At 35.4% G+C, this 15847-nt stretch overlaps 1 protein-coding gene across 1 annotated transcript; it reads left to right on the top strand.

The window, feature by feature from the left end:
* The first annotated feature begins 347 nt into the window (after positions 1 to 347).
* Positions 348 to 15645, top strand: LOC115968777. Its single transcript, XM_031088275.1, has 10 exons — positions 348 to 544; positions 635 to 1016; positions 1922 to 2038; positions 2966 to 3048; positions 5693 to 6156; positions 8467 to 8645; positions 10114 to 10199; positions 13779 to 13912; positions 14613 to 14918; positions 15299 to 15645. The coding sequence occupies exons 2-10, from the start codon at positions 657 to 659 to the stop codon at positions 15475 to 15477; spliced, it is 1908 nt and encodes a 635-aa protein (XP_030944135.1). The 5' UTR covers positions 348 to 544; positions 635 to 656; the 3' UTR covers positions 15478 to 15645.
* Positions 15646 to 15847: the final 202 nt, after the last annotated feature.

Raw genomic sequence — 15847 nt, 5'->3', positions numbered from 1 at the left:
TGTAGGCCCATAGGCCCATTGGGCCTTCTGTCCCTTGCAAAGAGCATAGTTATCTACTTCTCTCCCCCCAACTTGGTAAAAGTAAAACAGCCCTTTCCCCAGTTGTGTGGGGGCCAACATTACTGTACGGATGTGGTTCACAATGCTTCTCTCCCTCGTATTCTATGGACCACAGCCCTATCATCTCTTAACACGTCACACACTGGCAGACAGTTGCCCTTACCTAATTGGTTCATTCACAACCAAGCAGTTCACTCTAGTAGAGTCTCATACTCATGCGACTGTCTATTTTAACACTAGCTTGCTACTTCGACAAAATATATGAAATTACTCAAGTACCCCGGATTCCAACATTCACAGGGGTTTTAAGTCCAAAAACTTGGGTCCCACGTAGGTATGTATTTTTAGGCTTAGAATTTTTGGAGCAGCGAAGAAGAAGAGAGGGAAGCTCCAAAGGTGAGAGAATCGAGTCTCTACTCTTCGCTTTTTCATTCTTTGTGTGTGGGAAAGATCGCTTTCCTGTGAATCAATTTGAAACAGACAGGTGCGACTTTCTACATCTTTTTCACATTCATTGCTGTTTTGCTTTTTTTTTTTGGTTAGTTTTTGTTAGTTGATTTTGAACTTGCGAAAGGAGGAGGAGGAAGAGGTTCAACATGAGTGTGGATTCCAAGTTGTTGGAAGAGGAGGCAGAAGTAGAATTACAATACACTGATAAAAAACCCAGTACTCGAAAACGCAAATTGAATCAAAAGCTTGATAATAATGGCAATGTCACGCCAGAAAAACTTGTCAAAAGAATTAAATTGTTTTTGACCAAGCCATCAACCCTTCTAGTACTTGCTCCTACGATTGGTTCCAAGGTTGTGAGGTGGGAAAATCGTGTCCGGCTATCCCATCTTTTGCGCAAATTGGTGAAACGCCGCAATTGGGTAGAAGTTGGTGGTGTGTTGAGCATGTTGTTGAAAGCGTCATGTAAGGACCGGTATCCATTGAACAATCGTTTCAAGTATTCGGTACGCTTCCCTTTGTGTTTTTTGATGTTTTCTTTTAGAAATTCATGTGTTATAATGTGTATTAGTGATCATTTAGAATGTAGAGGGCAGGGGACAATGATGTGTGTGTGTGGTGACTTTTAGTCATTTTCGGATTAGGATCTTGATGTTTACAATGTAAGTTTGTGTTATGTGGTATTCATGCATTGTTTGATTCTATAATGCATACTCTTTCTTTTGTGCGTGTGTGGAACTTAGGATGAGAACCAATATTTTGTGAGATGTTCTAACTTGCACCTTTGATGGCAGCTTGATATGGAATATGGGCTTTTTATCATAAAAAAAGTCCAATTTATGAGTAAATTTTCTTGTTTGAAACAATGAAATCTTTTCCCTGGAAAAAAAAATAGAAAGGAATTTTCTTCTTATTTTCATATAGTATAATCTTAAAATTTTGGGTTGGGCCAACTAAACTAGAGGCATGAAAGCTTGATTATTTTAGTCTAAATTCTACAGAGCAGATACTCTTTAAATCAGAGTCCGATTCCTGATTTAAAGCTTTTTATTCCTCATTACTTTGTTTGAATGGATAAATTCTTTGGGTGCTTGTGCATGTGCTTTTGCTTCTTTGTTTGAGTTACTTGATAGTTGTACTTTCCATGCATCTTTTTTATTGATCTTTTACTGTATCCTTTGTACACTTCTAGTCTCTTTTGGTTGTTTTCCGATGAAGTCTTATTATTTATAAAAAAAAAAAATCATAACATTTAGTATGCATGTTCATATGCTTGTTGTTTTAGGCATTGTTTAAGCTACTCATTTTAATAATTTTTACTCATGAAATTTTATTATTGTGAATCTTTATCATTGATGTCCTTGATTCTAAAATTAAGGAGCCCACTAATAAATTTTAGCAATAATTTTAGGTTTCAATGGAGCTTTTTAAGCATATGAAAAGTGATCGTCTCAAGTTCACCAAAATCAGGAACATATATGACATTTGGATGAGAAAGAATGGATCAATGAAAGAATGGCCCATAGAGGTATGCTTTGGAAACACTAATCTTCAATATTGCAGAATCACAGAGTATTTCTTTAGTGTTTGTTAAGTTGGTACACATTAAAGCCCTAGATATTTTCCAGAAAAAACATAAACGATAGCAACAAACCCACACACTACAAGTAAATATATTTCCGAAGAGTAATGTCCTTTAGATATTTTGCTTTCATCATGGTGGAAAGTGTGAGTTTATATTAATCTTTGTATTTTGTAATCCAAAGAGGGGTTAAAGTCCTTTGGTATGCTTGAAGAGCTTTAAAAATTTAATATTTTTCTTTTTAATTACTGCTTCCCAAATCTGTTGATCTTGGGTAGGGTTAGCCATAATGCCTCCTTACACCAAAGACAAAGCTAGACTGATCCCCAATTCCATGGTTAGAATTTGAATAGACTTAGATAATGTTCTTGCGTGCGCTGTGTTGATGCATCAGTATGATGCAAGTCGTCTGAATGTCTACCATATAATATTCAACTTGATTCAATCTAATGTTGGAGGGATATATGTGTGTAAAAGTCTTTTGACAAAGTATAGAAGAGAGCCTGATTCCTTTTTTTTCCCAAAGGATGAGGTATGAGGTAGATTGAATGCCTTGGTTTATATTTACAAAGTGGAGCTTGATTTTTATTATTATTTCAAAGGCTGTTGCAAAGTCCCATCAGAATCACAGGATGAATTTCTAATTAGCCACATTGACATTATATCTGGTTATTGTTAAATAGAAATTGCAACATGGTGCAGTAAGTTTGTACAACATAGACCACATTGTGAAAATTTGTAACAAATTGTCAATATAAAAATTGTAGTTAATAAGTTAAATGCCTTTTGTAATTCACAATTTATTACAAATAATGCACTTAACTTATTTAAAACACTGAAGTTTCTTATGTAGATTTTTTTCTTATTGAGCAGGATAGATTTCTGGTTCATTTTGAGTTCATTCTATTCTGTCTTACACAAGGGAATGTTGAGGAAGCACATCAGGCAGCTATATGGTATTGTTCTTATTTTTTCCTATGACCAGTGAATAGCTTGCTTGTTGATTACTTGAATGCAATTTAAAAATAATAATAATAATAATAATAATAATAATAATAATAATAACAAGAAGACAATTAGCTCTTGCTCCTCTGACAAGTTTGTACAACATCCCCTGTGAGAATGCAATGGATGTATAGTTGTGAGCTAGGACCCATTGGGTGCATGCATCACTGTACCAATAGAAAAATGTCACAAGTGGTAGAACTTTCAATATCCCTTGTAGTATAATACTTGTATGTAAAATGTAGGATTTCTAAAAATTGCCATTTTATATCTTGGTGGCCTTGAAATGATGCATCGGTTTTCCAAAGATTTAACAGCGTTTTTTTTTGGTTAGAACTCTAAGCTAATAAGTTATACACTTAATTTTGTAGCTAGTTTTGTTTTTTGTTTTTTAATAACTGGGCTGGTCTTCATGGCAAAGAAGGATCAAATTCTTTTTAAAACATTTGCAATAAAAAATTCACATTAGTGAAATCGCTCTTTAATTCCAAGGGTTAGCACACAGATGGAAGTGGTGGTTACTAGTTTCAATCTCCCTCCCCCATCTCTGAGATGCTCAGTTGGTCCTCCGGCTTCCATTGGAATTTAAGTGAGCTCTAAAGGCTGAGTGAGTAAATTAAACTTTGGTTGATCTTGAGGCCACCAAAAATAAGTGGTAACGGTGAAATGGCATGTTAAATGTGGTATAAAAATATCACTTGTGAGCATGTGAAGATCGATTATTTAGGTCTGGATTATTCCATTGCTTGCTGAAGTTTGAGACTGAAGCAGTCCCCTATTTGGTGGTCTTATAGTTGCTAGATCACTTGGAGCTATTACTTTCTGACTTGTGCCTACCAACATGCAGAAACTCACTCAAAACAAGCTGTTTTTGTTGCATGTTTGGGTTGATTTTGGATGCTCTCATTATGCCCAGGTCCGAAACTTTGTAATGAATTCAGTTGGCTGGTTGGCTGTGCAGTTTTAATATAAACCATTTAGTATGAACTATTGCTAGCTTTAACATTTTCTCTCAAAGATAGGGTCATGTGGCATTAAATTAGGTGATGTTAGTGTTTTTAGGCCTAGACTAGTTGGTGTGCATGTTTTATGGAGTACAATTTAATCTGGTTCATTTTGGATTAGAAGTCCTTTATTGGGTGACATATTGTCATAAAAGTCACAAGGTTTTTATGGTGATGCAAATCAATGTTTAGTTGGTTATTTGCAATCACTCTCATAAAAGCAAGTTACATGGTGTTTGAGGAATAATTGCAGTGACGGTGGAAGTTGCAGAAGTTCAAACTACAAATGTAAGTGAAAGGAGGTAGTAGCCTTGTGGCTGTCTAACTGCACTATAACTGTCAGCATCAGAAAGGTAGTTCTATCATTATTACATGTAAGTTGCAACAGTTGTTAATCTCTTTAAGAACATACTTGTGTAATTAGCTTGTTTTTTACAAGCTTTTCAATCTGAGTTCCGATGTAGGAGAATTTAAGCCAAGAAGGGGAAAAAAGGCCGATTAGTCCACCGCCTTTTATTTGTTTATGTTGTGTTTAATTTATTAGTGTCTTTAGTACTTTAAAAGATCATATTACCTATTAAAAAAAAAGTTCATATAACTAGCATGTGCATTTGAATGAAGTCTCTGCTAATTTGTAGGTTTGGTGAGTGCCAAACATACATGCAAGATGTGGTTCTTACAGATAATTCATATGGATAATGGAGTGCAACCCCTTTATTGATTGGGTGTAGAGCTTCCCCTTGAAAGCTTAAGACTTTCTTTGCTAGGGACAAAATAAAAGGGAAAACAAGGAAAAAAAAGTAACCAGTTATAACTAATGAGGATGATTTCTTTTTAGTTTTGATCAGTAAGAAAAGAAACTTTATTAAATAAAAAAAGAAGAAGAAAGGCCAAGGCCAAAGTACACAGGGAGTATACTAAGGACACTCCAAAGGAAAAGTAAAGAGAAAAACAAAACAAAATAGCCCCAAGATTCAGGAAAGAGCCAAACCGTCCGAAAAGGTCAGAAGGTCTAAACCTGAACTGACAGAGTACCCAAAATTTGAGATTTCAATTGAACATTCAAACATTCTGTTCCTTCAAAAGCTCTCAAATTTGCAAGTGTGCATGTGAATGTTTCTTTTAACAAAGTTTGAGAGCTAATCATATATTCATGCTTGTTCAATTCCTTTAGGTTGAACATGCTGTGCTACTTCACTCACTTTCTTCGCCGCATGATTTGGAATTACAAAGGGGCAAGGCAAAAAACCTTAGGAAGATTGACAGTATATATATATATATATATATATTTATATATATTGTAAATTCTAAACAAGATGATTTTGCAGTTTTCTTTATTAAAATTGTGTGGTCTTGAGAAATATGCTTTTTCTAATGACTAGCATATCTTTGAGATGGTGTATAATGATTTTTAGTGTCTTTGGAAACAGTCATACTTGTGCTTGTGTTTGTCTCACTTGTAAATTTCAGCATTCTTTTATGACAAAATATACTAAGTTCAATCATATGATTAGAGGAGACAGTATTTGAATTTCTTCATCAGAAATTAGTAATTGTGAATTGTATTTATTATTTCACTTGTACTTTTCAGCCTCAAGCAAGAACAAGAACTGGACACTGACCCTATGTCAAATATGGTCATGGGCTTGACATTCTATGAACTGTGGTATTCAACTATCCCAGAAGAGATGCAGTGGAGAGATTCAGATCTATTTTCATCTCGTCGCCACTCTGATATAATGGAAACAAGATTCAGCAACCCTGTCGAAAATTCAATGTGGTGTAGTGCAAATGATACTCACAAGGCTGATATACCCATTCGATGCGATTCAGACACCTCTGTCATGAAGGATAAAAAAATATCTAGCAATGCTGATATTAATCAAAATAGAGAAGTTTCTATGGATGCTGATGTGAACCTGCAAAGTGAACATCCCATGCAGAACTTCCAGCCACAAGAGTTTTCCATGAACTCTGATGAAATTACTGGAAATGAAGCCTTATTCTCTAAAAACGGTGATCATATGCAGTATGCTTCCAATTTCTATTCTCTTCGTAAGTTCTAGATTCTTTACTTTTTTTTCCCTAAATGTATGTAGGTATTTACTTTTGGATTAGTTTGCTAAAAGTCCTTCCTCATCCTTCTTTCTTTCTTTAACTACTTTACTTTTCCATCTGTACATATTATGTGGTGTATCTGAGGCAGTAGTTAATAATGGAGAACGAATGTTTTTAATCAACTTGCAGTTGGTCTCACTTTATTTAAGTACTTGTTTGATGAGATCCTTTGATTACTTTGTTCATTAAAGTGTATGCTGTCTCTAAAATGCTTGGCTTGATTACCACCATTGGGTGAAACTGGACACCAATGAGAATAATTTTTGCCTTTCTGTACTTATTCAGATGTTTTTTTTTATAGGTATACATATTCAGATGTTTTAGAACTAAGTTAACTAATAGGAGTGAATTATATTGGCCCACTTAAATTAATGAACGAACTAAATGCTATCCCTAGTGGGTTAGGATTGTCGAGTTTTGTCATATATGTCTACTGCTAGATTGTGTTTTTCTTTTTAGGTTATAAAAGCTGCTTAGTCATGGTCAAAAAGGTTGTAAATGGCATTTTCTGTTTTTGAATTCTAATGATTGCCGAAGACCAATCTATGTGCATTTACATTGCGGGACAGATTATAACTTCTTAGTTCTATTGATATAATGCCTGGACACGGATGGATTTTGAATTATTGGCTTTTTAAGTCCATTGAGTTGTGAAGTTTTTGTTAAATAATTTGATGTTTAGTGGATAGAGTGGAAGATATACTGGTTAGATTGAGCCAAAGTAGTCACACGACACTATGCATAGCTGCTGTGACATACATTTAAAAAGGAAAAAGGAAAAAAAAGACATTGATATACACTTTCATGTTTGTTTTTTTTCTTGATAGGTAATCAGAAAACTTATATTAAAGAGGGAAAAAAATAAAAGAGAATTACAAGATGTTCATGATGATGAACAACAACACAACACAACAACAAGAGAGATGTCAAGAAACTAAGCTAAGGGAAGGCATAAACTCAGAGAGAGAACACTCAGTAAAACCCTAACAACGAGACCACTCCATTAGACTGCGTTGGCATAAAATCTTTAACTCCTCCAACGTTTTCTCTTTATCTTCAAAAGATCGACGATTTCGCTCCAACCACACAATCCACATTAAGCACCTTGGAACCAAATCCCAGATCTCTGAATTATGCTTCCTAAGCCACTGATGCCAACTAGATAACAAACCCGCCACCGAACCCGGCATAACCCAATGAATACCAAAAGCCTGAAGCATGAAAGCCCATAGAGAATGAGTAACAGGACAATGAAGAAGGTGGTCTACTGACTCCCCATCACAGCAACACATACAACACCAACTAGCCAAAGGACGACCCTTAAGCATTAGATTATCCAAAGTGAGGATCCGACCATGTACAGCAATCCATAGAAAGAATGCCACACGCTTAGGAATTTTTGGTTTCCAAACACCCTTCCAAGGAAATAAAGAATTCGAGGTACCCCGAATCTCATGGTAGTAAGACCGGGTGTTGAACTTTCCATCCCCTTTTAGCCTCTAGCAAAGAGTATCTCTCCTAACACCTTGAGGAATTCGAGGTTGGTTAAGCTGAAATAGAGAATAAGAAGCATCCAACTCCCAATCATCAAACGCTCTATAAAACCTTAAATTCCAGACTCTAACAGTACCCCCTTCTGGAGCCCACAAAACCTCAGAGATGCAAGCATCCTTGACTGCTGAACATGCATAAAGCTTAGGATAGCGATCTTTGATTTGAGAAATTGATTTTAAACCTAAAGAATAGACATTTCTATGTGGGTACTACTTGTGGAGGTGGTATTGGTGGTGCCTGATGGAATTGGTGGTGGTAGGAGTCTTGAAGCCTTTTTGCCTCCCTAATATCTTTCTTTACATATATATATATATATATATATATAGCATACAAAGTATGTAAGAAACTCAGCTTCACATCTGCCACTAAATATCTTCTATATGCTTCCTAGTATACCGCCCCTTCCAACGTACCAACAGATCCACTACCCTTTTGGGCATAATCCACTTCACCCCAAATAATTAGAAGACAAATAACCATAACTCGCTAGCCACAAGACATGAATGTTTATGATGAATGCTGATTATTATTGTTACCCATTCTCAAGTGATTCCTTTGACTGATAATGTTAGAAACAAATAAACATTCCCTATTAAAATAATGTTTGGTGTTTTTAGGCTTTGGAAAATCTTGTCACAGTCAGTGGTTTTGAGCAAATATAATGTTAACTGAGTTTCTTTTCTCTTGCCAAAGGGGGCTTGGAGACCTGGTTGTTGCCCTTGCAATTGCCGGATCCTGAAGAAAATTGTGAGGACTTGATCAATTTGCATAGGGGAATGCTTAATGATTATTATATGGATGCAGTTAAGTATTTTCAACTTGCTCTTTACTCAACACCGCCATTATTGGTGGCCTTACTTCCTTTGGTACAGGTATGTAAACATTTATTCCTATACATATATTTTTTGCAAGTAAATTTTATAGCCTTATGAGATATCATACTTTTTTTTGATTAGTAATGAGATATCATACTTGAATTTAGTCTTTACATATATCAATAATGAAACTATTGCAGCTTAGGGAGCAATTAGGAATTCATCACTATATTTGGGTCCTTGGAGATTGGATGAGTTAAGGGTTTAGGTAGGGTCAAGTAATAAAAAGATTGGATCTTGAATGAGTTTGATGTCTGTTTGTGGTTCAAAAGGTTAATTGAATGAGAAAAAATACAAGATTAAACCTATGTGATCACACTTCTAAGCTTAAAATAAACTGTTGGAATTTTATTAAATTCAATCTCTCTATCTGCATCTTTTATTGGATACATAAAACACACTTTCATTTCATAGGCTATTGCCAATATGCCCTCGGACTTGGACTAGAACTCATGAATAATCTTTTCCTAAAAAGACTAGGACTCCTAATAATAACAAAGAATATTAAGAATTTCTAAACCAAAAAGAACATGACTCAAAAAAAAAAAAAAAAAAAAAAAAAGACTCACAGGCCTCTAAACCAAAAAAAAAATGACTGACTCAAAAAAAAAAAAAAAAAAAAACTCAGGCCTCTTTCATTTCAGCCCTCGGACTTGGACTAGAACTCATGAATAATCTTTCCTAAAAATAATAACAAAGAATATTAAGAATTTCTAAACCAAAAAGAACAAAAAAAAGAAAAAAAAAAAAAAAAGACTCACAGGCCTCTGGAATAGCCCACTACAGCATATTCCCGAAAATCTGGAAATTACCAAACTACCTGTATTTTAAACTTCATTAAAACTGAAACAATAACTTGCTAACCTATGGAAATTTTAATAATATGAATCATTATAATTAAAGTAGCCTATGAAGGGTGCCAAGAAGGCCCCATGGTGAAACTAGACCGCAATTTTTGAATCTTTTAATTTGTAGTCTTGTTTTTCTCGAACTCTTTACTATTTCCATCATGGTGCATTCTACTAGTTAAAAATAGAAAAATAAGGAGAGAGAGAGAGAGAGAGAGAGAGAGAGAGAGAGAGAGAGAGAGAGAGGAATATGCTAGGTTATCTTTTCTTAGACTTGAAATATTCAATACTCAAAAATCTAATTTAATCACTACATTAAGTGAGATGCCCTTTTGAAGACATTATTTAATTGGATGAAGGCTGTGGATCACCTTTGCTTCCTTGGATTTCTTTTAGTGTTTAGATTAGCCCGTTAGGGGTTAAAAGCCCTCGGATTACCCAGTAACTGGTTTTGGTGGGTGGATTGAGATTAACAGTGAGGATTGTTGTACAGTATGCTCTACAATGTGCAACTAATTTGAGTGAAGTTCTCTTACGTCATAAAAATAATAAATATGGTCACTGATTTTGTCCTTAAATTCATGTATGTTCTTAGTTCTTTTGTTCCATAATTTCAGTTGTTGCTGATTGGAGGTCAATTTGATGAGGCCCTAAAAGTTCTAGAGAAGCTCTGTTGTAAATCAACCACAGCACTTCCTATCAGGTACTGATTCCTTTGCTTGCTTTATTACTCTCACTGATTGGGAATAATTTTATTTTATTTTTATAAGTACTGATTGCTAATAAATGAAAGGAGTTTGAGAAGATAAGAGTCTATGTGGGGAGAGAAACTTGAAACTCAATTGATTTGGAAAGAAGATTTAAGTTCATCTAATTGCTTGAGAAAACATTGGTTAAAAAGCATATGGAGTAGTTGCTAACACAGGAACTGGAGTTGGTTTGTTGCTAACTTGCCATTGGTTGTGGTAGTGAAGGTGGTGTGCCAGCAGTACCATGGTGTAGTGCTGTGCATGGTCAGTCAATTAAGATTTGAGGGAAAAAAGCCTCACCAGACTGAAGCAGTCAGGTTTTTATTTATTTATCATTATTATTAATATTTTTTAAAAGAAAAAAAATGGCACTGAACTGAGTCAGTACAACAACCAGCCAAAACCAAAGCATCTTGAGCACTTTTCAGTTGGTTGCACAGTGATGATCTCAGTGGATATATGCAATGTGGTGGCAGTGGTGATCATTGAAGAAGTGATCAAAAATCTCGTCCCTCCCATGATTACTGGATGATCTTGACAAATATGATGATGGCAACACTGCAGAAGGTTGAAGTCACCTCTGTGGCAGAACAATAGAGGCAATTGGAGAGTTAGAATACAAGATGAGAGAAAAAGAAAAGTTGTCAGACAAAGGAGTTAAGGAGACTAGATGAAAGACAGAGGATTGGGGTCTGGTGGCAATGGGTGAGGTTGTAAGGCAGTGCTGATGAGAAGGGCTGAAGAAGGTGAGATGTACAGGGGGGCATCGATTATTGAATGGGGAATGGGGGAATGAGGGTAAACTGATGAGGTTTTATTGGGTAGCTAACCACGTGTGTGCAGGTTTGTGGTTACATGCCACTAAAACATTGCCACATATTTATAACAGTTAAATGTATAACTTGGATTCAATCAAATTTTAGTCAAGCATGCTGGTTAGTTAGATTCTGACCCAACTCCTTAGGTTGTAAATATTTGGACTGACCTGACCTCTTTCCCTTAGAGAAACCAAAAAATGTGATCGAACTTCAAACCAGGCTGATTCATTAATGTTGGTGCACATCCCAACCATGTTTACTGGAAGATGGGGCTTGTTTTTGATAAATGCACACAAGCGAATTTATTTCTCTTTATAGTCTTGGTGTACATCCCAACCCAGTCTCTCAGTTCATGATGAAAGCTTGGATGATGTATTTGTGATTGTTATTTGGCCATGTTAGATTGCTTTTAGTACTATCTTCCAAGAAATTTCATTTTTCTTTGTTTTCGCTAAAGGATGATTTATCTGATCAGCCTTGGTCAAGCTTTAGCTAGAGAGCTCAATTTTTCCCACAAGCACTTTTTTTTTTTTGGGGTCCTTTTTAGCTAGTCCTGAAAAGGAAATAATTCCTACAGAATTATTTCTAATTGTATTTATATTAGTCAATTAATCTAATCCTGTGTGTATGCTAGGCACTTGCCCTTCAAAAGTTATATTTCTAATTTTTTTTAGTATATAAAAGCTCATCAGCTCATGAGCCAAGCCTATGTAAGTTGACCTTGAGCTCACTTACTCTACAAACCCAGTAGCCCACTTTTGGGTTCAAAGTCAGCTTGTTTGCTATTCGAGCTTGTTAAATTATTGATTGTCTCCTTTTTTGACTTTATCTACTCTTGGGTTCCAACCGGTGTGGGGAGTGATAGATTATGTTGGTGCCTTAAGGGAAGTGTTATGTTAGACACTCGGTCTTTTTACCAAGAGATTCAGGGTGCTCCTAACCCCATATTTCCATGGAAGGGTATTTCGAAAGTATGGTTCTTAAAAGGGTTGCTTTCTTTTTGGCGACAGCAACTTTATGTTGGACTCTTACATTGGATAGCCTCATGAGAAGGGGTTTGCCTTTAGTGAATCGATGTATGTGCCACTGCATTGGGGAATCTATGGACCACCTCCTTCATTTTGATGTAGCACATGCTTTGTGGGTGAAAATGTTTCAGATTTTTGGGGATCAATAGGTCTTGCTAATCTCTGTTTCTAGTTTACTATTTTGTAAGAGAATGTTACCTGGCCATGTTGGCCATGGATGAACAAGTTCGAGCCATGAATATTGAAGAAAAGAAAGTTGTAGCAGAGCCTACTGAAGCATTGGAAGACATTTCCTTGGATGAAGATAACAGCATCACTTAAATAATAAAATTCAGTATTCTCTTTTTTTCTTTTTTTCCATTGTTTTTGATGGTGTCACAAAAAATATCAACTCCTGAACTCGTCCATATGTCTTGTCCAACGAAAGATAAGCTAGGACAAACCAAACAGGCGAAGTGATCCGTCTTTGGACGGGACTCCCCACGGGTAAATGGACCTGGCCCATAAATTATTTGGGCCTCACAATAGCCCCTCAAAAGGTAGACGAATACAAATTGGCTCAGAATACGGGAGAATTGGTTCAGGGGAGATGGGCGGCAGTATTTATTAAGATGATTCAGAAAGTTAGTTATTGCTTTTTTCCCTGTCAAAAATATCCCTAAATTAATTAACCAACAACTTAAAAATGGGGATAAAATAGTAAATTGGCAAAAGATATTGGCTTGGGAAGTACAAATAAGATATTTGAAATTTGGTTCTAGGTTGTTTGATGTGGATTGTTTGGACGGAGTGGAATCGTTGCTTGTTTGAGAATACTGAAAATTCATTGGATCATTTAAAGAAGTTGTCAGCGAACTCTATTTGACTGGTCTTGGATGGGCCTCTCAGATTGTTCATCCAGCAGAGAGTTTCTTGTTTCTCTTAGAATAGCCTTTTGATTATTTTTTTTTTTTGGTGTTCATCATCATGAACTGTTTATTATTATTATTATTATTTTTTTTATCAATAACACTACTCTTATTATATATATTGATTCTCTCAAAAGTTTAAGCTAGTAAGAAATTGTGAATATAATCATTTAATTTGACACTCTCCCTTCACGTGGAAAGAAAGATGTCTTTATAAGACCATCTTCTGACTCTTGTCCTTCATGTGCTTATTAAGTGGGGCCTAACACATGAGAATTTTTAAAAAATGAGAGGTAAGGTGGAGACAGGGTTTAAACCCAATACTTCTTGCTTTGATATCATGATAAATTGCTGTCTTTCCTGAACGGTTAAGCTGCTAATGGTAAGTAAAGGTGACTTATATAGTTTAATCTAACAAAGATGAATTAAGTGGATTAGCTCATTTGGAACCCTATTTGTGATTGTTAGTGAGGTAGCAGTTTGTGACATAAATCACCATTCAATTGGATTTTTGTCTAAAATCTTTGATTAGGCATAGCAAAGTTGCTTTTTGCCTGAGATCTTTTCTGGTTCATCATAGGAAAATAATCTGTTTGATATTCTTAATCTACATTTATCAATAATTCAAATTAATACATTAGTGAAATATCTCGTAGCTCCAACTTAAGTTTCTGTTTTCTGTGGTTTTGTTTGTAATGATATATTTGTTCATTCATGTTAGTTGATGCCCTGATGTCTTGCCACCTTTAAAAATCACTAAATGTACGTGTCATTTACAGGTTGAGGACTAGTCTTTTGGAGCATTTTGATCGTAATAACTCTTTCTTGCTTTCAACCTGCTTTGAGGATATCCTAAAGAAGGATCCAACATGTTCCAATTCATTGGCAAAGCTTGTCAGGATGCATCAAAATGGTAACTTATCATTCTGAAGTCTTGATCTTGCATACAGTCTGGATGAAACATGGTTTCCTAGTTTAATTCCAATTTTCTTTTTCACACAACCGATTAGTCTTCAAAGTAATTATCTAATTAATTAATAAATTTGACCAAAAGAGGGTGTATTCAACTGCATGGAAGGTATGCAAGATTCATGCTAAAAAACAAAACTTAGAAGAATTATGATCTTAAACTAAAAACAGAAATTCCAAAATCAAGAGTGATGGTAAGCTACTATTAGAGATCAGCCACTCAAACACCTTGGAAACACCATCTTGTAATCACTGATAATTCAATGCTCTCAAATGTTCTTGCATTGTGTTCTTAGCCAATACACCACATGAGGCATTGGGGAAGCTCTATTTCAGTGACTCGTAAATAGCCTTTCAAACTCACCAACTCCACAATCGTCTTTAGTTATCGACCTCGCCCATGAAATCTGGAATAAGATAAGAAGTGGCCCTATTCCCTTGCCTCTGCACAATGAAGCAAAAGGTGTCAACCAATGCCCCACTTTTTGTTTACACATACAATGCCAATCCACCACCATATTTCCACTTAATTTGTAATAGGAGTAAGAGTACAATAATACAGCGTAGTACTAACTAGTACACATCCCAATAGTGATGATTTATTATACAAACATTTACAATTGCTTTCTCCTGATATTTTGTAGGAGATTATTGTCTCGAATCCCTATTGGAAATGATAGCATTGCATTTAGATTCTACCTATGCAGAATACAATACCTGGAAAGAATTTGCATTATGTTTCCTTAAGCTTTCTCAATATGAAGAGGATCAAATGTCTGTGTGTACAAATAAAAATGAAGATGGGCAGGAGCAAACAGAGACTATTTATTTTAGTAAGACCCCCAGAATATTTACAAAGGGAAAATCAGGAAAAAGTTGGAGGCTTCGCTGCAGATGGTGGTTGACACGTCACTTCAGCAATAATATGCTTGTATCCGAGATTGCTGCAGGTACCTTCCACCTTTCAGTTTCATATCAAGAAAAGCATGTCACTTTATGCTATTTGTATTGCAGTTGCTTCTGATCTCTGTCTGGATGATAAAGTTATTGAACCATGCTGAAATTTGATTTTATTGTCGAGGATTTGGTCCTCAATTAGAGAATAGATCTAGCAAGATCTGAGATGGATCCAAAAACTTTTTGGCTTTAGTTGGATTCTTATTGACCAATTTAATAACTTGATTTGATTCAGTTAGCTTGATTAGTTGTGATTTATTGAAGCTCCTCCCCTTAGTGTATGTTGTGAGAAACATGAGGTCTGTAGATGGCATGTCTAATTTTAGCCGTATTTTCACTGATTTTTATTTATTTAAATTTTTGGCTGCTGCAGGTGATCTGCAGCTATTAACTTATAAAGCAGCATGCGCATCGCATATGTATGGAGAAGAGTTCAATTATGTTGTGGAGGCTCATAATTGCTTAGGAAAGGAAAATGATAGGGATTTGTTATTGTTCCTGCAAACGCATATGGAGAACTCAATTGGAATTTATACAAACTTTCTAAATTAACAAAAAAAAAAAGAAAAAGAGATCGCCTTCTTTTCTGCAGGCAAAGTTTTATTTACTTATGGAATGGTTGGTGAATGATCCATCAGCATTACTCATTAGTTGTCCTTTTCCTGGCCTTTATTACCCTCCCAATATTTTATTTTATGATGCCATTAAGGTTTTGTGTTTTATAGGTTTGAAAATATTTTCTTGCATTATTATGTCATTATTCTTGTAACAAATTTGCCCCCAAGGGTCGATGTTTCAGCACAAAAGACGTGGGTCAATGCATGTTTAAATTTTAAAATAGAATCATGATGGCGGCAACTTCATTCTGTCAAGTATAATTATCTCCCATTTCTCATTATTGAAATGGTGCAAGTGTCCCTAT

The sequence above is a fragment of the Quercus lobata genome, chromosome 11 (assembly GCF_001633185.2).
Source record: "Quercus lobata isolate SW786 chromosome 11, ValleyOak3.0 Primary Assembly, whole genome shotgun sequence".
NCBI classification, from domain to species: Eukaryota; Viridiplantae; Streptophyta; class Magnoliopsida; order Fagales; family Fagaceae; genus Quercus; species Quercus lobata.
This window is presented reverse-complemented; position numbering and strand designations above follow the sequence as displayed.